The sequence below is a fragment of the Canis lupus genome, chromosome 3 (genome assembly GCF_003254725.2).
Source record: "Canis lupus dingo isolate Sandy chromosome 3, ASM325472v2, whole genome shotgun sequence".
In the NCBI taxonomy this organism is placed as follows: Eukaryota; Metazoa; Chordata; class Mammalia; order Carnivora; family Canidae; genus Canis; species Canis lupus.
In genome coordinates, this window is record NC_064245.1 from 52,553,762 (window position 1) to 52,579,004 (window position 25,243).

Below are 25,243 nucleotides of genomic sequence, written 5' to 3' on the forward strand. Positions count from 1 at the left end.
TGGGATGGTTGATGTGAAGTAAGGAAGGGCCTTGGAGAGAGACCCCAGCCCAAAAACTGAGCCTGGCAGGGGGCACCAAGCTGGGGCAGCCTCCAGCACCCCAAATTCTTCCTCTTCAGGCCGGGATGATTTTCCTTGCATTGTGGGTGGCAGCTTGGTGTAGGAGGCCAGGCCTCTTGGGTCCTTTTCTCCCTCAGATTGGCCCTGCTGGAGCATTCATACCCATTCTACAAAGAACACCAAGGACATTTATTCATGGAGGCTGCCGTCTGCGTGGCACAGAGTGGTCTGGGGGACCCAGGGAGCAAGGGAGGTGCTGGCTGAGGGGCAGGCAGGGAGTGGAAGAGCCCAGCAGTTGGTGGCTGGCCTCTGAGTTGTCTCCTAGGAGGGCCCGGATCCACTGCCAGCTCCCAGTCCCTCTCCTGCCTGCTTTCCTCAAGATGTGGCCACCAAGACCACTGATGGCAGGCCTCCTTGCAGCCAGAACCTGGCTTGGATGCCCATTTTGTCTATAACTCTTCCTTCTCCATTCTCAGGCAGGCCCCCTGGGATGAAGGGGAAGGGAAGGGAGGCACCCTGGGCCAGGCCATCAGGTGGGGTGCTGCTCGCCTTGCTCTTGTGTCCCCAGCTTGGTCAGCACCGCTCCTTTGGGAGCACCAGGACAGTCTGTGGAGCCTGCAGGGAGAAAGCCAAGAGTAGCGGGCCATTGTAGGGTCCTGCTATAGATCGTTGGGCACCTTTACCTTTTCAGGACAGGGTGGGCTTTAGAGGCAAGTGATCACAGCCTTGCTCTTCTCTATCCTTAAATCCTGACATCCTCTCCTGCCATATCACTCAGCCTTTTGCCCCAGACACAGCTCTTTCCAAGCTCTGGCCCCCAAGGGGATCAAATAGTGCTACTGAGGCAATGGTAATGACCTGCAAGGACCCCAGTTTCTCCACGTGTACTGTGTGGACTCAAAGAGGCTGAACTTCTCTGAGCCTTAATTTTCTCACTTAGAAAGAGGAAAATAGTTGCACCTGTCATGTGGAGCTCTCTGGAGGGTTAGATGCAAAGGCACAAGAAAGGGCTTGGTGCATTCCACAGAGGAGCAAAGAAATGTGAGCTGATGGGAAGAAGAAAGGAGGTAGAAAAGGAAGGAAGAACTAGCCTGAGCTGATTGGGTGGATAGAGCCAGAACTGTCATTTCCACTGGAAATTGGGGCTCTGTCTCTGGGTGAGGAGATCCTCAAAGTCACAACCAGTAAGCAGCAAAGCCAAGTGTGTAGCCAGGTGACCTATACATTCCTTCCTGGTCAGAGTGCCATCCACATATTCGTGTGCCTGCTAGGCTTGCAAGGAATCTGATCCTGAGGCCACCAACCCTTGTGTGCCCACTCCAATCCAGGCAGGAGGGGTGGAAACTCACATCCTCATGTCTTATGCTTTCTTTTTGCCCTTTTGGTGGTGGCATCCAGTTCTTAGAGCTGGCCCGCCCCACCCCCGGGGGACAATCTGCCTGTGCTCACCTGCTTCTCACCTGCCCCGGGAATTTAAGGTTCTGAGGGCTTGAGGGTAGAGTCCTCAGGATGTAAGACCGTGCTTTTCGGCTCCTCAGGCATCTGCAGAGAGAGGACGGCAGCTCCAAGGACTTTGTCCCAGGCCAGGCGGGTGTCCCTGGTAGAACTAGAACAGCCTGGGCAAGACTGGAGCAGCGTATGGTGTGTGGCGAGCGCCACCTTGTGATCATTGTGCAGATCGCATGCCGAAGAGCAGGGCCGTCTTTTACACAGGTATCGTGTCCCCTACACCGGGTTAGCCACTGTCCAGGGTGCTGGGGCACTGCGAGGACGAGACAGGGTCCTTGTCCCACTTAGAGCAATGGAAAAGCATTCAGGTGATGAGCACGGTGACAGTACGATCTGTAAATGCACACAAGGGGCTCCTAACACGCCTGGGGGGAGGGAGATTCCGGTTGTGCTGAACCCACTTTTGAAAGATGAGTAGTAGTGTGCCAGGGAGAGGCAGCATGGCAAACTCCCACTGTAGGCAGGTCCAAAAGTGAGGTGGGGTGAGACCTAGGGGACGCCGGAAATGGATGGGTAACTGGAGTGGGGATGGGGTGGATCAGCCTTGTCTTGGCTTCAAGGCTTAGATTTGATCTTAAAGACCTCATCTTGGGACACCTGGGTGGCTCAGGGGTTGAATGTCTGCCTTTGGCTCAGGGCATGATCCTGGAGTCTCCGGATCAAGTCCTGCATCAGGCTCCTTGCGTGGAGCCTGCTTCTCCCTCTGCCTGTGCCTGCCTTTCTCTTTCTCATGAATAAATAAATTATATATACATATATACACACACACATATATATACATACATATACACACATTTAATTTATTATACGTATATATACATATGTATACGTATGTATATGTATACATATATGTATACATATATGTATATAATAATAACATACATATATGTGTGTATATATACCTATATCTATTTCTTTTTTTTATATATCTATTTCTATATCCATATCTATACCTCATCTGAGGTCCTGGGGGACATCTGTCTCATTCTGTCCTCTGGAAAGCCACCTCATCTCCCAGGTAAACCACCCAGTTCCAGGGGCTGAGGGGATGACCTGATGGTGGCTCACTTCCACTGACACAGAATTAGATCTCCAAATCAAGCACCACTGAATGGTATTCAGCAGATAGAAGGTGTGAACTTAGAATAAATGATAAAGATCAAAACAGAACCACGAGTGAACTTCTGTGTATGGGAATTGGTAAGATTTTTTTAGTTTATTTATTTCATTAGTGTTAGAGCCATGTGATTTCTTTCTTTTTTTCTTTTTAGCAATGTTTTTCTTTTTTTTTTTTTAAAGATTTTATTTATTCATCATAGACATAGAGAGGCAGAGACACAGGCAGAGGGAGAAGCAGGTTCCATGCCAGGGGCCTGATGCGAGACTCGATCCCGGGACTCCAGGATCGTGCCCTGGGCCAAAAGCAGGCACTAAACTGCTGAGCCACCCAGGGATCCCCAGCCATGTGATTTCTAATTGTGGTGTTTAAAATAGTTTAAATTCTGGCTGTAAATATGGGATGAAAATGCTGCTAAAAAGAAGAAAGTTTATTAAGAATGTAATAACATAGAATATTATATAATAGACAGCAGGATCCAAATTGGGCAAATACTCTCTGCTGTGTAAGAAAAATCTGGGCAGATTATTTTTTTAATATTTATTTATTCATGAGAGACACAGGCAGAGGGAAAAGCAGGCATCCTGTGAGAAGCCTGATGTGAGACTCAATCCCAGAACCCCAGGATCACAACCTGAACTGAAGGGAGATGCTCAACCACTGAGCCACGTAGGCATCCCAATCTGGTTGGATTAAAAAAAAAAAAAAGACTAGAAGGACATATACCCAAAATATTAGTAGTCCTTAAATGAGGGTGATGGGATTTCTTTCTATTTTTTTCCCTATTTCCAGATTTCTCTTAATGGGCTTCTACTTATTTTATAATAAAAAGATAATTTAAAGTGAATGAATTCAAAAGCATTATTAGTTATGAACATGAAATTGGTTTGTAGTTGGATATCAGTGAAAATTACTTGGAAAACTTCTGGTGTAGTTTTAAAAATAGCCATATGAAAGGCAGCAATGGGCAGATCTTTGTCATGGGGCCACAGACATAGGTGAGGTCATGAGGTCATGAGGAGAAGGAAGTGCAGATAGCTGTCACCCCGCACCATCTAACGCAGGTAAACATCTCTAACAATGATCCCTCAGAAGGGGGGCCTGCCTGAAGTCACAGAAAACCCAAATTGTGGCATATTTTTAAGGAAACAGGGGCACTTGGGCAGCTCAGTTAGTTAAGCACCTGCCTTTGGTTCAGGTCATGATCCCGAGCTCCTGGGATCAAGTCCCTCATTGGGCTCTCTGCTCAGCGAGGAGTCTGCTTCTCCCTCCTGCTTGTGCTCTCTCTCACTCTCTCTCTCAAATAAATAAATAAAATCTTTTTTTAAAAAAAGTTAAAAAGAAACAGAGTTCTGTGACACCCTACTACTTTCTGCTTCTAGAACAATGGTTCTCAAGTTGGGTTTCTGTACTGATACTTCTCTGGATGCTTAAAGCAATGGAATGTCACAGAACCCCATTTCTAGACCAGAATCATCTGGGAACTGATGACTAAATTGAAATTCTGGGTGCCTGGGAAGCTGCATTTTTACAAGGTCTCCAGGTGGTTCTTATGAAGTCTGAAGCTGAACACCACATCGTGGTTCTTAACCTGGCTACATATTGGACTTACCTGGAGAAGCTTTAAAAAAAATTTATAATGTCCAGGCCCTAATCCCAGACCAATGAACTCCAAGCCTCTTGTGGCTGAGGCCTGGGCTTGGAGTGTCTTTAAGGCTTCCCAGGTGATTTCAACGAACAGGGAAGGGCCATGGTTCTCAGAGGTAGGTGTGGTTTTCATCAGAGACACGTGGAGGGCTTGTTGAACCATAGTGCCGGGGCCCACTCCTGAATTTGGGATTCAGGAGATCTGGGCGAGACTCAAGAATCTGTATTCCTAATAAGTTCTCGGATGCTGCTGCCGGGGAGCACAGGGGACCACACTTGGGGAATTATTGCTCTAGAATAAAGCCTTCAGCTCCCAGGAGACACAGCCTCTGGATGGAGGAGCAGGGTGATGCAGGCTCTGTTCCCAACCCTCAGCTTCTAGTCCCTTAGCAGCCCGGCTGAAATGGGCAGGGTCTGTGGAGAATTCCATATCTCCCTTTGTGCAGATGAGCAAGTCCCTGGAACTCACCTCCCAGTAGATCGCATCCTCAAAGCAGTTCTCATCAGCAGGTTGTCCCCAGAACGGTAATTTCAAAATAATCCCTAGAGAGAGTTGGGAGTTGCACGAGGTCAGGAACCCCTTCCTCTCAGCCTACCCCGCCCTTTCCCGTTAGCTAGGAAACACCACACACACACAACCCAGTCCTCCAGCCACAAGTACAGAGGATTCCTGGGAGCTCTGATCTGACATCTGGTACATGCTCTTGGGTGCCCAACCCATAGCAGCCCCACCTTCTCTGGCCCAGCCACTTCCACTCACCCACGATGATGCCGCCCACCAGGGCCATGGCCAGGGACACAAAGAGTCCAGCAGCCTGAAACTTGCCCTGCATGCTTGGGGTCCGGTTAGTCTTGAATCCATCAAAGCCAAAGGCTTGGGTAAGCCTGGGGTGGAGATCGGGATAGGTCAGGGCTCCACAGAGAGGCCAAGAAACCACTTGCAGTCGCCCCACAAATGTGGGTAGGCACCAAGGCTCCATAAACCCTGGCCCTGAACCTTCCCATGTGCAGTGGACAGATCAGATGGTCCCTAAGACGCTTGAGGAAGAACAGAGGTTGGGGAGAGAGGCCCATGGACAGTGGTTCAGATTGGGGAAGGTTAGGGATAGAGACACTCTGTTGGACCCCAGAGGAGCAGCGGGAAGGAGGAATGAAGGACAGAGGGAGCTCAGGCTCCCCTGCACCTCCTCCATACTTACCCATTTACTCCATACACATCAGTGTTGGCACAGGATGCTGTCACAGCACCTACGATAGCGCCGATGATGCCGGGGATGCCATGCAGGTTGTGAATGCCACATGTGTCCTGGACCCGCAGCCGGGACTCCAGGAATGGCTGGATAGGAGAGACAGGTATTGCTCAGGCCCTGGGCTGTGGCAAGGGTGTGGGGGAAGCAAATACATGGAGCCCCAGGATTCTCCAGCCTCCAGCCCCTTCCCTAGGGAGCCCCCCACCTCCTGTCAGGAACATAGAGGCCCCCGGATTCTCCAGCCCTCAGCCCCTGACCTGGGCCCCTCACCGTCAGGTACACAAAACCCAGGGTGGAGACAATGCCGCAGATGAAGCCAACGATGAGGGAGCCATAAGGCATGAGCATCATTTCAGCCGCCGTCCCCACGGCCACCCCTCCTGCAAGCGTGGCATTCTGGATATGCACCTGGGTGGGGCAGGCAGGGTGGGCTGGGGCTCAGTCCTCTCCCAGAGCCCAGCACACTCAGTGTGTGTGTGTGTGTGTGTGTGTGTGCGGGTGCATATGTGCACATGTGTGCTGCACCAGCAGTCTGGCCATTTCCCATGGGCACAAATCAATGTACTTGTGTCCTTGCAGGTGAGCCCTCTTGGCATGTCTGCACGTTCCCTCTCTATCTGTATGCTCAGGCGTGCACGTCTGACGGTCCCTACACGCATATATGCTGACGTCAGGACCTGTGGGGCCTACGTGCAGAAACGCCCGTGCTGACATCTGTGGACATACAACAGGACCAGCTGACTTTCTCTGAGGCCCTACCGGCACCAGGTGCTATGCTGCCTGCCATGGGAATGATATCAGTACATTTCTACAAAAGCCCAGGAGGTAAGAACAGTTCTCTGGATGTTTGCAGAGGAGAGAAGGGAAACCACACATCTAGCAAGAGGCAGAGAGGTATCCTGATTCAGGTCTGTGCGGAGCCAGAGCCCCTGACCTTGAATCTGTTCTGTGTCCTTGTCAGCGTGTGTCTGATTCTCTTCCCCCTGATGCGTGTGTCCCTACCTCTCTGTGTGGTGAGTGTCCAGTGCATCGAGGGGCTCATGGGAGCATCGTGGAATAACAGGTACTCCTGGCAGTGTTCCAGCACACATATACCCGTGTCAAGAAGCTAGTGTCAGACTATGAAATATAGAGGTGGTCTTCTTTTTATAGAAAAATCTATCAACACCTATGGGGCTTGGCCCCTCCCCACTAGTGACAGAACAATCTGTCCAAATGGTGTGAGAGGGAGGACACTGTGAAACCATACCCCCCTATAAACCTCCCCAGGGGAGTGGACGGGCATCAAAGGAGTTCCCTTTCTGAGTATATGGCACGGGGCAGGTGAAGGCAGCTTTAGGAAGGCTGAGGGGCAGGAAGCCCGGGTGGCTCAGCAGTTTAGCGCCACCTTCGCCCAGGGTGTGATTCTGGAGACCCAGGATCAAGTCCCGTGTTGGGCTCCCTGCCTGGAGCCTGCTTCCCCTCTGCCTGTGTCTCTGCCTCTCTCTCTCTATGTCTCTCGTGAATAAATAAATAAAGTCTTAAAAAAAAAAAAAAAGGAAGTCTGAGGGCCAATGTTTGGAGGATCCAAAGCCTGGCAGAGGGGAAGTGCCCCTGACAACCCTACTGGGCAGGTCTGATGGGGTGCTCAGCCCAGAAGAGGTGTCAGCACCCGAGGTGGGGAGAAGGAAAATGAGAAGGAAGAGCCACTCATCCAGGGCAACCAGTGTCACAGAATCTGGGAATCTGGCTCTAGGCTCTGCCAAAAACTAGCTATGGAATCTGACCAAATAATTTCTCTCCAAAACTCAGTTTTTTCATCTGTAGGATGGGTGTGATAATCCTGATGCTGTCTGCCTCACAGAGTTGCTGGTAGAGCCTGATGATCAGTGCCCAGTGGGCTCAGGTCATACTCACACCTTCCCCCAGAGCTCTCCAGGGTACCCCCCACTGCTCACCATGTCCAGCTTGCCTTTCTTGTGCAAGGCACTAGATAGTGCCACTGAGGTGAGCACGCAGGCTGCCAAGGAGCAGTAGGTGTTGATGGCAGCTCGGTGCTGGGCGTCTCCGTGATTGGACACAGCTGAGTTGAAGCTGGGCCAGTACATCCACAGGAAGAGGGTGCCTGGCCAGACCAGACAGGGCCCGTGGGCCCAGGAGGTGTTAGATGGGACCCACAGAGCTCAGGCAGACATCCTGTCCTTAGTTCCAGAGATGTCATTATGACTCACACGCCCCAGCAGTTTCACACCCCTGCAGCTTTACTCATGCTGTGGAGTCTTCCCAGAACATCCTCCTCGCCTTACTTATTATTACCTAACTTCCACTTGGCCCTCTACTCTGCTCCAGAAAGTCTACCCTGGCCCCATAACTGGGCTAAATGCCTCCCACCCTACTCCCATGGCACCCTGAGGGAGGATCTTTTTCCCTACTGCAGGGAGATTATCTGGTAACATTGCCATCTCTGCCATCACCCTGTGAAGAGCTCCTTGAAGGCAAGGCTGGGTTTTAGGAGACCAGAGTGGGTGGTTGATATGTATTCTCTGGAATGAACGGACATAGAAAGTAGGAATTCACACCTTATACTAGCCTAGGGGATGGAGTGACCTGTTCCTGGTTACCACTTCGTCTGCTTTGTGGGATGCTAGGGAAAACAGGATGAGAGACCAACTTCTTCCAGCCCCATAGGAAAAAGGGACAAACATCTGGGATCCTCAAGGTGTATACAGGCAACACTCTCTGCCCTTTCCTCAAAGGGAACTGCCTTCCACCCACCAGACCATGTGGGGATCAGGTGTAATTATGGCAGCCTGAACTCCTCATGGAGACCCTCACCCATTATGGTGGGTCTCACTCCTCATGGTGATCCTCACCCATCATAAAGGTCCTCACCCAGCATGGCAACCCTCAGGCATCATGATGGCCCTTATCCATCATGGCCATCTTCACCCATCAAGGTGGCCCTCAATCATTATAGCAGCTCTCACCAATCATGGCAAAGAGGTCCGAGTGGTACACAGAGCTCTGCCTCTCCTTGCTCTGATGTAGGCCGGGTCGGTAGAGGATCCAGGTCACTGTGAGCCCAAAGTAGGCGCCAAATGTGTGGATAGTCATAGAGCCCCCTGCATCCTTCACCTGGGGTACAGGGATTTGTCAGGCTCTTCTCTCCCTCCCCTCTATTGGTACTTTCTTTCCCCTCCCCCATGAAACACACACACACACACACACACACACACACACAACTCCATCTGTCTCTGACTCCAGAAGCCCAGGACCCCCACAGACCAATTGGTTGGGAAGGGGAGAAAGTGGGGATCCCTGAGCCCAGGCTGTGAACCTGTCGGCAAAACACCAGAGCATCTTCACCCAGCAGATGGCATTGCGCCTAGATGGGGAAATCCGGCTTGGATGCTCCATCACAGAGTGGGAAGAGGAGAAGCAGAGCTAAAACCCAGGGCCGCCCCCTACCTGGCTTGTCAGCCACTAACTTCCACCGTATCTTAATTCCTGGGAGCCCTTCCCTTCCTTCCGGGCCTCTCCTCTCCACATTTTTTCCCCCCCAACCACTCCCAACCCAGCATCATGCCATCTACACTGTCACTCCTCATCTCCCCAGCATCCTGCTACAGTTCTTGCCCTACACCTCCCAGCTGTCCTACCCCCACCCGCCTACCCCATCTCCACACTCCTCCCCTCTGTCCCCTGCAGTCAGAGCAGACAGATTGGTTTCTTCCTCCTCTGTCCCTTCTATGCCTCAAGTACCTCATTCACAAAGTGGGGGAGATTGCAGTGACTTAGCAGGGCTGTCTGGATGGTGAAACTAAACTCGTGTAAAGCACCTGGTGAGCGCCTAGTACCCTGCAGGTGCTTGGTTGACCTGGCCTTCCTTCCCATGTCCCCACCTCCCCTCTTTATAGCATCTTCTTCCTCCCCACTCCATACCAATCTCGGGGGAAACTCTAATCAGAATCACACTCGCTCCTTTACTTTAGTTGGGGAAATCCTGCCAGAGAGGTAAGCATGTTATCCAGGGTCACACAGCTAGTTGTGGAGTTAGTGGTTGATGGAGCTGGGTTCCCTGGTTACCAGCCTGGCAGGTGCCTCTACTGGCTGTGGGACCTGGGGTAAGCCCTTTAACCTCAGCTTCCTCTTTTGTAAAGTGGGAGTAATGATTGCGCCTATCTCAGAGATGAGGATGCATGAGATCAGCCATGTGACTCATTCAGAGCAGGGCCCAGGCAAAGGCAAGTGCTCCTTACATGTCAGCAGTGATTGTTGTATTTTGACTTGGCACAGAGACAGGCCCAAAGGCTGTCGTGCATGGAAAGAATTTCTGTAGCAAGCTGAGAGGATTTTTGAGGGCCTCTTCACTCAGGTCCAAGATACTACATTATCAGCCTATTTCAGATAATGCCCATTGGCCCCACTAGCTTCTTTCTTCTCCACACCTCCCACGCCAGCCAGACCCCAAGGCCAGTGTGCTCAGCTTCTTTATATCTGTCGAACTACCACCATCTCCTTGTACTACCCCAGTCCCTGTCCCATTATCTCTCACAGGGTGACAAGGACAGCCTCCTAACTGGGCTCTCTGCTCCCAGCTGTTCTCCTCACCACAGCCAAAGCAGCATTTCCATTACATGTGTCTGACCGTGCTGCTCCCCTGTCTGAAACCTTCCATAGCTCCCAATGACAAAAGTTGAGACTATTTAATGCCATCTCCAGGAGTCTTGATGATCCATGCTCCCCCCTCATTATCCCTCCAAGCCTTTCCTGCTCCCCCCTCCTCCAGCCAGGTGGAGCCACCAGAGACCAGAGACCTTTCACAGTGGGCCTCCCTCAAAGCCTATGCACTCACTGTTCCCTCTGCCATACTCTTTCACCTGGTTATTTCCCACTTGACTTCTAGCTTTGACATATCTTTCTCCAGAAAGCCTCCCTGACCTGCCCTGCTGATTCAGGGATCCTCCCTCTATGCCACAGAGATCTGACCCCACTCCTCATCACACTGCATGGTTACTGTCTATTTACTTCCTGGCTCCCTCACTAGATTGCGAGCTCCTTGGAGTCTAAGTGAGAGGCCTGCCCACCTCTGTATCACAGTGCCTGGAGCATTACCTGCCATGCAGTCAGACTCCAAAATGCATTTACTTGACAAATATTTGTTGATCACTTATTAGGCATTGAACTAGGTGCTGGGGATACAGATGGTCTGGACAGATCAAGTTTATTGGAGAAAGAGAAACATTACAAAGAAAATAAACCAAGTCAATGTGAGAGAGAGTGACTAGGGGTAGGGGGGCCAGTAAGATAGAGGGCAACACTGTGGGGTGGGGGGAGAATCTGGGAGGGCCTCTCTGAAGAGGTGATATTCCATCTGAGACCTCAGTAATGAAAACAAGTGAGGGATGAGCATTACAAGCAAAGGGAGTAGCAAATGCAAAAGCCCAGGGGTGGAACCAAGCTTGATGTGTTGAGGAGCAGACAGCAGTGTGTGGCCAAAGCACAGAAAGATGAGGAGAGAGTAGATTATAAGCTTGGAAGGAAAGGCTAGGGGCAGACCATGTGAGGATTTATAGCAAATTTGGATTTTACTCGAAGTAAAATTTTAAAACCACTGGAGGGTTTTAATCAGGAGAATGGTCTTACATGCATTATTGACAGGCCTCCATGGAGATTGGCCTGAGGTAGTGAGTGGGGCAAGGATGAAGATAGGGAGATGAGTTAGGAGGATGAGATATGGTGGTTTGGGCCAGTCTGGTAGCTGAAGAAAATGGCAAAATGAATGACTGAATGTAGTGTGACCTAAAAGAAAAAAAAAAAAAAAAAACACTTCTACTCCTTGTGGGGGGTGGGAATATTCCAGGCAGAATCCAAATGTAGAGGAGTTGGGGGCTAAGAAATGGATGAAGTCCCTGAATGGGTGGCATCCTGCAAAGGTGCCAAAGATGTATCTGAGCTAGAGTCAGAGGTCTAAGGTGCCCCTTACTTGGGCCATTGAATTGGCCAAATTCCAGGGGAATGATTCCTGCCATAGTCCATGTGAATGTCATCTCTGGAGTTGTGCAGTGTGCAACCTATGCAGCTGTACATGTTCACTGTGGCCATTCCCTTACAGATCTTCCCTTACAGATGTGCTCCCCCCCCCCCCCCAATACACTGGATCCAAAAAAAAAAAATACACTGGATCCTTCTCTTGGCAGAGCAGTCTGGGAATGAGGTGTGTGTGTGCTCAAGAGCAGGTGCAGGAACACACATTCTTTCCATCCAATATGCAGGAAAGAGAAAGGAGGGAGAAAACCACTATAGGAGGAACCGCTGCTTTGCCCAGGTGTTGGACTGATTTGCTGGGTGGACCACCATCCCTGTCCAATAAGTGTCATCACTCTCCCTTTAGAGATGAGGAGACTGAGGCTCACAAAGTTAAGTGACTGGCCAAGGTTGAATTGAATCCAGCTCACATGCCTCCCAAGCCCTCTCTTTCTTTCCTTCCCTGCTGTTACCCCAAGTATCCCCCCACCCAGTTCTGAGCCCTGCTCACCTCTAGCAGATTGAGGAGGATAAACTCATTCACCGAAAAAAGGGTCACTTGGAAGAGAGTCATGATGAGTAGCTGAACAGGGCTGACTTTGCCCAGAACTGCCCCGAAGGCCACACAGACAGAGCCCACGCAGAAGTCCGCATTGATGAGGCTGTGGGGAGACAGGTCAGGGGAGGTGCTGAGGCAACAGCAAAAAGTGGCACTCCAAGTCCCCAGGTTGAATCTGGACGTTCGTCGTCTGTGAATTTGGGCTCATGGCTTAACCTTTCTGAGACTCAGTTTCATGGTGTGATCATGAGCATATCACATCTTAAAGCTACTCTAGGAATGAAAAGAAATAGCACATGAAAGGGCCAGCACAGCAGTGACCATACCAGATGCCATACCCTTCCTCCATGGCCCCCATCCCAGTGCTCCTTGCAGGTAGCTTGTGTTCAGGGCACCTAGGTCGTCTGGCTGCTATTATGGAACATGCCCCCATATTTGGGGGCTTGCCCTGTCCTCCATCCTCTATATGCTCTTCCAGAACCTCTTCTGACTCCCTCCTCTTTCAGGAAATCTTCCTCGATTCTTCCATGCAGATGTGGTCTCCGCCTCCAGACCCTTATCTCTCACTCTATACACACCTCTCCTGCTGGCTACCAGGCCCCTGCTTGGGTTTGAGCTCTCATGACCTCCTCTTCACCTTACCTAGGAGAGAGGTTCTGTGTCCAGGGAAGAGAGAGAGAGGCCCTTCTGCAGGAAGTAGGGAGCTGGGGGCTGGGTAGAAGGGGGTAGGTAGACCAACAGAGAGAACAGAGGTAGAGGAGCATCTTGGTTCTCCTTAAGTCTGGACCCTGAAGGGGTGGTGGAAGGGGAGGAGAGTGGGGGGTGGGGGTGAATGGGTGACTTGCACTGAGGGGGGCACTTGATGGTTTGAGCACTGGATGTTATTCTGTATGTTGGCAAATTGAACACCAATAAAAAATAAATTTATTATTAAAAAAAAAAGTCTGGACCCTGAAAGCCCAGCTGGGCAGCAGAGGGTTGATGAAGAGGCGGACATCCAGGTAGATGTCATGTAGCCAGATGAGACCCTGGTTCCATCCACATGGAAGGCCTGCCTAATCCAGTCCTTCTTGGGCTCAGCCAGTAGCAAAGCTGTCCTGGATTCCAAGACAGAGTCATGAGAGTCGTTCATGGAAGTGGGGCAAGGTGTGTAGGGACAGTAGAGGCTACTTTCTCAACCCATTCACATCCAGAGGAAGGGCCCCTTGCCCCATGCTGAAATGTGTGTGTGTGTTTGTGTGTGTGTGTGTGTGTGTGTGTGTGAAAGAGAGAGAGAGAGAGAGAGAGAGAATCAGGAGCGAGAGGTGAGAAGCTGGCTAATTGTAGGGCCAGGGTGTAGAATGGGGGCTGCTCTGTCGGGGTCCCTCCCAAGATGAGGATATTCATTGGAACATCTCCTCCACTATGAGCCTTGTTTGCTGCTGAATGAATCATGGCAGTTACTAAGTGCCAGGCACTGAAATACCCTTGTTCAGTACTGCATATGCCTTCCTGTGCCATGCCCAAACCCGAGGGGACAGGTACTATTACTAGCCACATGATAGGGTTGGAACAGAGAGGCTTACTAGAGAGGCTGAGTTATTTGCTCATGTTCCCATGACTGTAGCCAGAAGACCATCTGACAGAGGTGACCTCAGAAAGAGAGGGAGAGGCCCGTACTTTGGGCCATCAGCTGCCAGGAGATAGAGGTTTGCCTGTCACATCCCAGGAGGTCCCCAGAGGCTCGGGGAGAGCCTGCACAGGGCATCCCCCTACAGGTGGGACCTGGGGTACTTTTCAGCAGGGCAGAAGCCAGGAGGAGGGTCTGGGGACAACCGGGTCATCCAGGCCTTAGCACAAGAATTGGCTCCAGCTCAGTGGCTGAAAATCAATTCCCTGAAAGCCAATTTGCCAAAACTCAATTTGTCAAGTGACCAACTTGCCAAATAACTGATTCACCAAAAACTCACCAGCTCATAAGTGTATGATAATTCCCTTTGACAATTTTTAAAAAGTCGTATACTTTTGTTTTTCATTTAGCCACAGCTCTTTTGCTTGGGTGACAAGGATATCCCAGGTGTTTCCATACTTTAGGTCTCGGGCTTTGAGACTGAGACTTTCTTGTGTGTTTTGAACTGCATGGTGATATGCATGTCAAAGATCTTACATACAAAACACTAACTTACTGGTTCTAACACATCTTCTATCTAGTCATTTTTTTTTTTTCAGTTTCAGTTTCTCTTAAGTCATGGCTTCACTGATTGGCTTGTGTGAAGTAATATCTGGCAAGTATTTGGCAAATGTTTTATGTTTCAGACACCTGGTCTATGATCCCCGGTGGGTGCCCTCTAAGTGACAGCAGGGGTTTGCACGTTGAACGTGGTTTTCTCTTTTTCTAAACACATCCAGCAGGCTAAGGAGTGTTCATTTGCACATCCGCCCCGCCTCCAGACCCCGCCCCGGGCCTCGGGGCCCGCCTCTCACCCTAGCCCCACTCCACCCCTTCCCCGCCCCCCAGCCTCCGGCCCGGCCCGGCCCCGCCCCCTCGGCCCCGGCCCCGCCCCCGCTCACTTTTCCACGCCCACGCGAATGTAGCCCCGGTAGTAGGAGTGGAACCAGCCCTGCAGGAGCAGCGCCCACTGGATGCCGAAGGCTGCCAGCAGGAAGTTGAAGCCCACGGAGCTGTAACCGTAGCGCTGCAGGAAAGTCATGAGGAAGCCGAAGCCCACGAAGATCATCACGTGCACATCTTGGAAGCCTGTGGGGAGAGCGCAGTCCGGGGTCTCGGTGACCTAGCCCTCCCTCGCCCTGGGTCTGGGCCAGCGCTGCCTGGCGCAGTGCCTCTGTCTTCCGGGGCCACCGACCCCCCAGGTTGCCTCCGGAGCCCCCTCCCCACCTCTGCCTGCATCTGGATCCCGGGGCTAGGTGCAGTCAATGAATAGTTCTGCTGGCCATAGAACAGCCACTACCCCTATCTTGTCCTAAGGACCTCTGGAGGGGGCTGGGCTGGGGGGACCGAGGTGAATCCCCCACACTTTAGACCGCTTGTTCTGATGCCAACAAATGCCTGAGCGCTCCCTCAGGAGATGACAGCCTCCTCTCTCCACCCTCACCCAGGGTGGAGGTGGGCAGCTGGGCATTTGAAATTGGGGCCGGGCTGTGGCTCACACCTAGAATCTAGGGCCTAGAACCCAGACTCTCTGCAGCCTTGCTCCTCAACTCCATTTTTTTAGTACAGAGAAGTTAGTCTCATCTGGGCCTGAGTCCCTGAGGGGCCAAGCACATGAGTTGATCACCTCCCTCAACCCACGAATGTCACATTCCACCTCCACCCCCAGCAAGTGCACTTTCTTGCACCACGAGACCCGAATTTGGATCCTAGTTCCTCCATCTGGCAGATGACTTTGGAAAGTCAGGTAACATCCTTAGGTCTTAGTGCCTTCTGTAATACTTTCTCACAAAGCCTGCAGAGATTAAATGTGGATGTGTGGGTAAACCACCTAGCAGTGTCTGTCCCACTTGCTCAAAATGGACAAGTGTCATTATTTACTGTTGCTTTATTTTTATTTATTGTTACTTAGGCATAGGCTAACTCTGAGTTTTGTTTTTTTTTTTTTTAAGATTTTATTTATTCATGAGACACAGAGAGAGAGAGAGGCAGAGACACAGGCAGAGGGAGAAGCGGGCTCCGTGCAGGGAGCCTGACGTGGGACTCGATCTGGGGCCTCCAGGATCAGGCCCTGGGCCGAAGGCAGCACTAAACCACTGAGCCACCTGCGCTGCCCCAATTCTGAACTTTTCTACAAATTCTAGAGTCCCAGAAAATAATAGCCAAGTGCTTTAGGAAACAGTTACAAAAATATAAGGCCGTAAGAGGAACTACAGATGCCACAGGAGCCAGATTGAAGGTTTCCCACTGCCCAAATCTGGGACGATTTGAGCACCAAAATTATGTACTGTAATGAATTAAAAGCATTACGAAATAGGAACTCAGAATAGGAAAAAAATGAGATCATGGGGAGGGCTCTTGCTTGGAACAGAATGCTGAGGGCCAGACAGTTAAATGTGGAATGAGCACTGAGGTTGGAAAATCGTGATTTTCACAGTAAAGATTCCATCAGTGGGTGCTAAATCCAGGGAGAAATTTTGATGAAGAGCAGAACATTTGCATTGTTTTCAAGAGTCTCCCTTAGATGTGAGTTGCAAGGGATTGAAAAAAAAAAAAACCCCAGAAATTATGGAGTGGAGAAACAGGACTACATCTTCACTGGGTGATCAAAATTAACGTCACCAATGAGAGACAGGTGGGTATCACGGGCCTTCAGATGTGATACTCTGAAGAAGACCTATCACCTGTATGGTCTTCCAGCCCAGCAGGCATTAGCCCCATCTACTCACGAGGAAGCACCAAACAGTAAAACGAGTAACAGACTGTTAGAAAGGAGGGGGGTGGTGAGGCTGTCTTCTTGAAAAATGTCAATGTCGTGGAAGACAAAGAAAGGCTGCAGAAACATTCCAGGTTAAAAGGAGCTAAAGAAATATGCCAAGTACGTTCAATACCTAGCTCCAAACTGGATCCTGGATTGGGCAGGTGGCATGCAAGGAGAGCTGTAAAGGTGGTTACTGACCCTTACTGTAGGGTCTCTGCCTGTGGCCTTGCCCTGCCTGGGATGCTGCTCCTGCAGCACAGCCAATGACCTCTATTCCTGCAGTTCTCAACAAAGCGTCAGCTCATCACAGAGGCCTACTGGACTCTCTAGTTTAAAGTTGGTTCTCCCCCTCCCAGCCCCCTCTTCCTTCCTTTTTGTTCTTTTTATTTTATTTTTTATTTATTCATGAGAGACATAGAGAAAGGCAGAGTCACAGGGAGAGGAAGGAGCAGGCTCCCCATGGGGAGCCTGATGCGGGACTCGATTCCAGGACCCCGGGATCATGACCTGAGCCGAAGGCTGACGCTCAACCACTGAGCCACTCAGGTGCCCCCTTTTTTGCTCTTATTACAGTCTGCAGTTGGGTATGTTTGGCCCGCTAGAGTGGTAAATGCCCAGAAGGCGAAGCTGTGCCTGTTTTCCTCGGCCCCATTGTCCCCAGCACCTGTGAGAGTGCCCTGGAGACTGTAAAGATCTGTGAATGAATGATGACTGTTGTCACCTCAGCAGTACCCAAGGGTGCCAGCTGAGCAGCAGTCAATGAGCCCCAGGTAGGATTTCACGGGCAAGAGAGGCTGCAGGTTCTCTCCAGTCTGACACCTCCTGCCCACGGGGGCAGATAGCCTGGCTAAGGTGGGGGCAGCAGTGCTTATGCTCCAGCGGCCCTAACCTTGCCTGTTCCCAGCTGCCCCTTCTGTCCCCCCATCTCCACCCCGCCCCATGGCCCCCTTGGCTAGTGGCCACCTGGAGGTGGCTTAGGGGAGAGGCGCTGGCACACTGCAGGATACGTATGGGTGGAGGGCATACAAGCTGGTGCAGGAGAGCCATGAGTCTCACCCCAGTGTGGTGCCCTGAGCTGCTGTCTGGAGGCCTGTGCAAATTTGCAGGAACAAACAGCAGCTCAGTGTAGGTTTCACGATGCATGCAGCTGATTTTCGTGCATTATCGCGTTTTATGGTTTATCACGTTTCCAACTGTTGTGGGGGAATCTGAGCTAATGCGTGTGAAGCACCATACGTGGCATTATGGTTATTCTTGGGAAGAACGGATGGGTGGCAGACTGGAGGAGAGGTGTGAAAGAGGGAGGTGACATTTTCAGACTACAGTTCCAAGCAGTGGGGATAGGAGCTGGCAGGAGGGCAGGGCTGCTGCTAATAGATGCAGGGAATTAGGAGCTGGTTGTAGGGGGGGGCTGGGTCTAGTGCTGGCTTTGGGGTTCAGAGGACCACAGTGGGGAGGGTTGGGGAATCGTGAGGGGTGGCAGGGCAGGTGGAAGGAAGGGAGGCTGGCTGTGCGGGGTGGTGCGGGGACCTGAGACGGGGCAGGCCCCGCAGATGGAGCTGTGACTCAGAATGTAGGCACACTGATGGGGAGACAGCAGTCGAGAGCTGGCCTGCCTTTGAAGCTAGCAGGCCGGACAGGGAAGGCAAGGCGCTGGCAGGGGGTGGGAGGAGCCCCTGGGTAGAGGAGTGTCACAGAAGTTTGGTGGCAGAAAGGAACCATATGGGCAGGGGCTGAGGGTGGGTGTGGTGGGTGGGGGGTACCTCCTGGGGCATATCTGAAAATTCAGGGCTGACTCCCATTCTCAGTGCACGGTCCCTGCCTGCCCTGTCTCGCCAGTTCTCTGACCTCCACAACTCCCGGGTGTCCTGATGTCTCTCTTTGCCTCTCTCTGGGGGTGTCTCTTTCTCCCTTGCTCCCACCTCAGGCCCACAGACACCAGCTTCTCTCTCCTTGGGCACCTCCTTGTTCCTTCGCTTGCTCCCTTTCTGCTTATCTCCCAAACTGGTCCTAATTTAGAACCCCAACCTACTACTTGATTAATTAATGTTTTATAAAGTTTGGGGCTACCTAAACTGCGTTTAGTAGTCATGGTTTGAGGATCCCAATTGTGTGACCTTTGGGAAGGACATAATCTCTCTGATCTGCAGTTTCTTTTTCTGTAAAGTGGGGATAGTACTTGTGCTCGGGTAGTGCTCACCCCAGAGCTTCGTGGTGCACATTTAATGACTTCATCCAGCCCTGGGTATAGGCCTGCCTCTTTGGCAATCGACCAATTCACTATTTCTCTTTTTCTCGAAATTTCAAGTCTCTCCCTGTGTTTTGCACTGAGTTGGCAACTTGTTGTAGATCAGTGGAAGTTGATGAAACACCTCCCCTTCTCCCTCTTTCCCCAGCTTGGGGTGACACAAGCAGCCCTGCTCTGCCCAGAATCTGTCCTCTCAACCTGGAGACCCAATCACCACCATCATGGAGCGCGGCTGGCATGCTGGCTTGCAGCCACGAAAGCTGCCACCAGGAGGCACCAGCGCATAGCTGTTCCACTCTTCACCCCTTGCTAGCTCACACTCTCCCCTAACTCCAGGATGGGTCCCTAGTGAAAGGAGCCTCATCTCTGAAATCTGAGGACAAAGTTTCCCATGCTGCTGGATCACAGCACCCTCCTCCACCCTGCTGCACCAGAACAGAAAGTGGTGCCCTGCCTGGTGCAGCCTGGTGCTGTCTCCTTCCCCTTTTCTGTAGTCCAGCCTAGCCCAGCCCAAACTTTCTTTGAGGCCTCCTGGCTGAGTCCCTCGCTCCCCCAAGGCTCTGTGCCTACCTCCCCCACATCTCAGAGCCAACCACAGAACCACCCCATCACCACACAGTCTCCTGGCGATGGCGCAGAGGCCAGAGGTTGGGGGGGAAAGCAGGTGGGCTGTGGGGTGGGATGGCTCAACCAGTCCCTGCCTGTGCCCCTGACACAATGCTGAGAGTCCTGGGCAAATCTCTAACCTCCACTTCTGACACCACAAGATGGAAAGAAATGCCCTGCCTGACAGAGCATGCAAAAAGCACTTGTAAGTGGGGAGAGCACAAAGGAATTTAAAGGCTATCATCGTTGAAACTAATATTCAGGGAGAGGTTCTTTGGCCCTATCTCTAAAGAGACGCTAGGCCTCCACTCACATACCGTCGGTGTTGGAGCACTCACTCCCCTCTGAGGACACTTGACACCAGCATTTACTGTCCCTTCACTTCATGCCACCAGATGTTCCCCACCAGTCACCTGCCATCTTCAATTTTCCTGGAAAGCCAGTGCATTAAATAACATTCCCACTTCATGGATGAGCACTGAGGCTCACTCCACTTAAGTGATGGACCCAGATCCGCTTAATTCCAAAGTCCATGTTACATTGCTCTCTGCTTGTGGGAGAGCTTGTCCTTTATTAAATGGAGCTGAATCTGAGATGCAGTTCCCAGGATTGCAGAGTGAGCCTGGCTGCTGTGGCCTCACGAAACAGTCTTTCAGGTGTTGAAACTATGGCATCCTCTGCCCTGGGTCATCTCCTAGAAAGGTGTCCTGTTCCTCCTTCTGCCAAGTTTTAGGATCTTAGACTCCGATGGCTCCTCCTCCTCGGGCCAACCCCCGCCCCCCCAACACACACACACACACACACACACACACACACACACACAGCCAACAGCCACATAGGTCCCAGAGCAGCAGCCCATGAGGAAGCTCTGTGTTCAGCAGCCAGTGCCTGTAGCACAGGCTTCTGAGGGCACTGCCAGGGCAGGTCCCCAGCTGGCTCTGTGCCTGCTGCCTGCCAAGGGGCCCATGCCTGGGAAGCAGTCCCAAGGCCTTTCTGAGCCCCAGCCTGAGCCAGTCGGAGCTGGACTCCTCTGGAAACCAGAGATGCCCAGCAGGCTACACTAATCCCCTGGGTAGGAATGGGGCCCATGCAGGTATTATGTTGACAGCTAAGACCCAAGAGCCCAGAAGGTACCACAAGGGTCTGACCTCATCTCATGCCCCTGGGAATTGCCACACTGGAGCCCACTTGTGCCGAGAGGCTATGTGCTCTCTAACTCCTGACCATAACCACAATGACCAAGTGGACCTGAAAAGGATCTGGCAAGAGGAGAGGGGGAAGATGAGCCAGGATGAAGGAGAGAGGTCTAGGAGCCCAGGGTCCTACTTTGGCTCTTTGGTTTTCTAGCCACTCCCCCTCTCTGGCCATAGTCTCTTTGTCTGTAAAATGGAAGTCCCAACAGTGCCCTCCTTGTGGAGTGGTGGGGGTGTCAAAGGAGAGAACACATGCCTGCTATCTTACATTGTTCCACTATTTGCCAAGGAATCCTGAGGCCAAGGGTCTCTCCCTGTACTTCTCTCCTCTCTGTCACTTCCTATGTGATGACCAAGAGCTTCCTAGCACCCATAGGGGAAATGGCAGGAGAAACTCAAGCCCTCTTTCATGGCTGGGGCTGTCTCATCCCCCTTAGCAACCTCCCTTCTTTCCCTTTTGCAAACCCTACCCTTGGGCCACTCTGCACCACTCCCAGCAGCCTGCCCTGCTTCCCCCCTCCTCACTGTTGCACCTCCTTGCAGGAAGCTGTCTCAGATCTCTTCTGCCTAGAGAAACTGACACCATTGAGGACAGGGTATGGGGATGCTCTCGATGAGTCTGGGAGCCCTTTGGGGTCAGAGACCCAGGATGCACATCCAGAGTGGCCATAAATCTTGGTCTGTTGGAAGAGTCATGATTTACATCTGTGTCCTGGCAAATTAATACTAGCACAACTCCCTCACCTCATCACTCTCAAAAGTGTCATTGATTGAGAAATTATATGGCCACCCTATAGGTAAGCGATTGTTGAATAAATGAAGGTGGATGTGGACGGAGTGGGGATAGGTACTGAGGAGATGTGAGGACTGCACCCCTCTTTGGGGAGGTTCTGAGCTCCTATTATTTTAGGGCTTTGAGACTTTCCATCATTTGGATTCATCAAAGAACCTATTAATTATCGAAGCCCATGGAAGACCTTGCCTCCCATGCTTTGCTGAGAGGCTGGCTTTATGGCTAAGAGATAAGCAAGAACGAGAGCAAAGGAGTGGAACTGGCAAAGGAGGACCTCAGGCTTGCCTGCCTCTTCATTTGCTGGGTCAGTCCAAGGAGAGTAAAGGGGTCTGTGAAGGGCAGATTTGGAGATAAATTCTAAGGCTACAGCTGTTAAGATCTGTTAAAACATGACCCTGAGTGGAGCCCAGTAGCGGCTGTGGTCTCAACCAGCACAAGGCACACTGTCCTTCTGTCACTTCCCTCCTTCTAGGCACCATATTTCTCTTATTGTAGACTGTGTTGGGTTAGCTTTTTGGCAACCATTTAATATGGCTGGCTCCCACTGAGTTGGCATCCCCCTCACCCTTGTCTTTATTCATGCAGGTCGCCGTCTTGAATGTATGCAGTTATTTGTTTGGATCTAGGTAAAATGTTATTTCTGGAGGTAAAGACTCCCATTACTGAGGGAGTCTAGGGAACGCTAGTTGGCATAGGTGGCTGTTGCCGATAAGCTTTAGAGTCCCTGCCGAGACTAACAGTCCACCACCATGTGAGCACCAACAATTGGAATGAATGTCATCAGCTGCTGGTATATGGCATGGAAAATCAGAAAGCGCAAGGGCATGGAAAGAGCCCTGGGCTAAGACTCTGGAGGTTGGGCCAACCTGAGTGACCTTGAGCCAGTTTTTCCAACTCCTGAATCCTAGGGCATCTGTGCTTTAGTGCTTCTCCAGTAATTGCTCCATTAGGACGTGAGGGCTCCATGGCCAGCACCATGGCAGAGCTTGACAGGCACTGTGTCACACCAGCCTCACCCCAGCCCTTTAAGGCAGGTGCTCTTATTGTCTCTCTTTGACAGATGTGGAAATGGAGTCTTGGTGAGGTGGACACGTGCCTAAGGTCACCCACCTGGTTAATGGCAGAACCATGACAGAAGTGAGGTCTGGCGATTCCAAAGCCATGCCCTTAACCACAGCACCACAGACACCAGAGAATTCAGGATGTTGTTCTTCCTCTCCAAGCCAGAAGGGGGTGGGTGCCACCATCCCACACATGCCTCTCCACACAGCAGGACTGGCAGGTCAACGAGCCATCCTGCAGCCTGTGACATGGGACCTACCCCCTTCTGTGGAGAGTACGGGCACAGTTGGACAAGGGAGCCGGGTTCACTCCCTGGTTGGTGACTGAGATGGGACTCAGGACAAGTAGGGCTCTATGCCAGGGAGGCTGGAGGCCTTTGATGGCACCCCCAGTGAGCTCCCCCTGGTGAGTTTTCCCTATTACCTGAACACAGGGAAAAGGAGTTGGTGCACATGTGGCCACTTCTCAAGCGTGCTCTGCAGAGCCTGGCGGGTGCCCAGGTGGGGAGGCCGGGTGGGGAGGGCCAGGGGGCTGTGAGCAGCTGCCTCCTCCACCCTGCCCGGCCCACCCACTGTTCCCGAGGAGCAGCAGGCCCCGCAGGTGCGCGGTGAGGCAGGGCTCGGCCCCGGAACCTGCCTCCGGGAACCTGCCTGCGAGGTGGCCAGACTTACTCGGGTAGCGGTAGTAGAATTCATTCTCCATGTCGCTGGTGGAGTTCTCAGCCTCCTTCTTGTCGATCCAGTGGGGATCGGCATCCATGTCATAGCGCACAAACACGCCGAACAGGACCACCAGAGCCACCTGCAGGAGCAGGCAGGTGACCGGCAGCCGCCAGCGGAGATTGGTGTTCCAGACCATGCTGCGGGGGGCGCTGGCCAGGGAGGGCGGCGGGCACTTCGGACCGACGCTCGCAGGCCGGGGAGGCTTATAAGACCCGGGCAGGGGCGGGGCGGCCGCGTCGGGTGGCGGAACAGCTGACCCGGGTGCGCCCGCGCGCTCGCCCAACCGGCAAGGGGACCGCGGGCTCGGGGCTCGCCTCCATCCCGCCCCCCAGCCTCTCCCGTCTGGGGCCCCGCGGCGGGAGCAGGGGCGGAGAGTGCTGGCAAGTGGGAGGGGATGGAGGCGCCTCAACCTCGGTGGATCTCCTCCGTTCCCCGCAGCCTGCCTTTCCCTTTTTGTTCCGCGCATCAGGATCCGAGACAGAAAAGGCCAGGTTATCTGCCTCCTACAGAGAGAAGAACGGAGGAATTCCTCGACAGCGCTCATCAGCATCACCAGCATCACCAGCATCACCACCATCCCTCCCTTTTACTGATCCCAAAGTTCCTACAGGGTACATGAAAAACCAACAAAAGTGTAAGAACCAGCATAGACCAGAGAAGCCTGGAAGAAGCGTGACAGTTCATACAATTGGTGAATTGTATCCTGGAACAGAGAGATGATGTTAGTGGAAAAGCCGGTGAAATCCACATAAAGTCTGAAGTTTAGTGTTGTTGTTGTTTTTTTTAAGATTTTAGTGTTTATTCATGAGAGACACAAAGAGAGGTAGAGACATAGGCAGAGGGAGAAGCAGGCTCCCTACAGCAACGGGGAGCCAGATGCAGGACTCCATCCCAGGACCCCAGGATCACACCCTGAGTGGAAGGCAGACATTCAACCACTAAGCCACCCAGGTGCCCCAGGTCTGAAGTTTAGTTAATAGTTATTGTGCCCATGTGGGTTTTGTGGTTGTGACGACTGTACCAGGCACTTATGTGAGATGTTAGAAGGGGAAACAGAGTGCCTGGTAAAGGTGAACTCTGTATTGTCTTTGTAACTTTTCTGTAAATCTAAAATTATTCCTGAAAAAAAAAAAGGGAAGGTATTAAGAAATAGTATATATATTTATATATAGTCCTTAGCGGGTCAGAGAGTAGAGTGTGTGTGTGTGTGGGGGGGGCAGTGTAGCCATCACCATAAAAGGAGATATAGATAGGATAGGAATTGAGAAGAAATACTCCAACCCCTACCTGTTCCCAGTTGATAAGGGAGCCACAGGTACACAGTCCCTGGGGGTTAGCTGCTCAGGACACAGGGCAGGACTGAGAAGGGCAGATCAGATACTTGGGGTGGAGATGGGATAAATGGAGCATAAACAGCAGGGGCCTTTAGGCTTTCTTTATATATATATATATATATATATATTTTTTTTTTTTTTTTAGTTGAGCTTGATCAGGAATTATCTTTTGGTTAAGATGTGTGATCTTCAGGTGAAGAAACCAGAGGGTTTAAGTGGAAAAAAAAATTTTTTTTTTTTTGGTTTAAGTGAAATCTATGCTTAGTCTATATTTTTTAAAAATAAATTTGATTTTCTAATTTTTCTTTATAAAAGGAAATACTCGGGGCACCTGAGTGGCTCAGTGGGTTAAGCATCTGCTCTGGTCATGGTCCTGGAGTCCTGGGATCGAGCCCCGCATCGCATCGGGCTCCCTGCTCAGAGGGGAGTCTGCTTCTCCCTCTGCTTCTCACCCTACTCGTGTGCGTGAGCACTCTCTCTTTCTCTCTCAAATAAATAAAATCTTTGAAAATAAATTTAAAAATTAAAAAAGGTAACACTGTAGAGATTTTGGAAAATACAGAAAGTAACAAGAAAACCAGCTGTAATTCTTCTACCTATGGACAACCCTAACATGAGACAGAGAAAGGGAACAAGAAATCCATACTGTAATACTGATATCTAGCTACTTTATCCACTTAGTATTTTGTAAACATTTCCTGTATTCTCATTCTTCTATACCATTTTTA

The 25,243-nt window shown here is 51.4% G+C and overlaps 1 protein-coding gene across 2 annotated transcripts; it reads right to left on the reverse strand.

Annotated features, from left to right (window-relative positions):
* Positions 1 to 225: 225 nt before the first annotated feature.
* On the reverse strand, positions 226 to 23,413 carry RHCG (Rh family C glycoprotein). 2 transcript variants are annotated; one of them, XM_025437563.3, is made up of 11 exons: positions 23,131 to 23,411; positions 14,699 to 14,885; positions 12,101 to 12,251; positions 8,550 to 8,697; positions 7,521 to 7,687; positions 5,854 to 5,991; positions 5,533 to 5,669; positions 5,094 to 5,218; positions 4,803 to 4,876; positions 1,510 to 1,602; positions 226 to 675 (listed from the first exon to the last, which is right to left on the reverse strand). In XM_025437563.3, exons 1-10 carry the CDS (start codon positions 23,315 to 23,317, stop codon positions 1,534 to 1,536), a joined length of 1,383 nt encoding a protein of 460 aa, XP_025293348.3. In that variant the 5' UTR covers positions 23,318 to 23,411; the 3' UTR covers positions 226 to 675; positions 1,510 to 1,533. The 2 variants fall into 2 exon arrangements, with proteins under 2 accessions (XP_025293348.3, XP_048964410.1); XM_049108453.1 differs by lacking the exons at positions 226 to 675; positions 1,510 to 1,602 and adding an exon at positions 1,704 to 1,852 and having other exon boundaries at positions 23,131 to 23,413.
* Between the last annotated feature and the right edge of the window lie 1,830 nt (positions 23,414 to 25,243).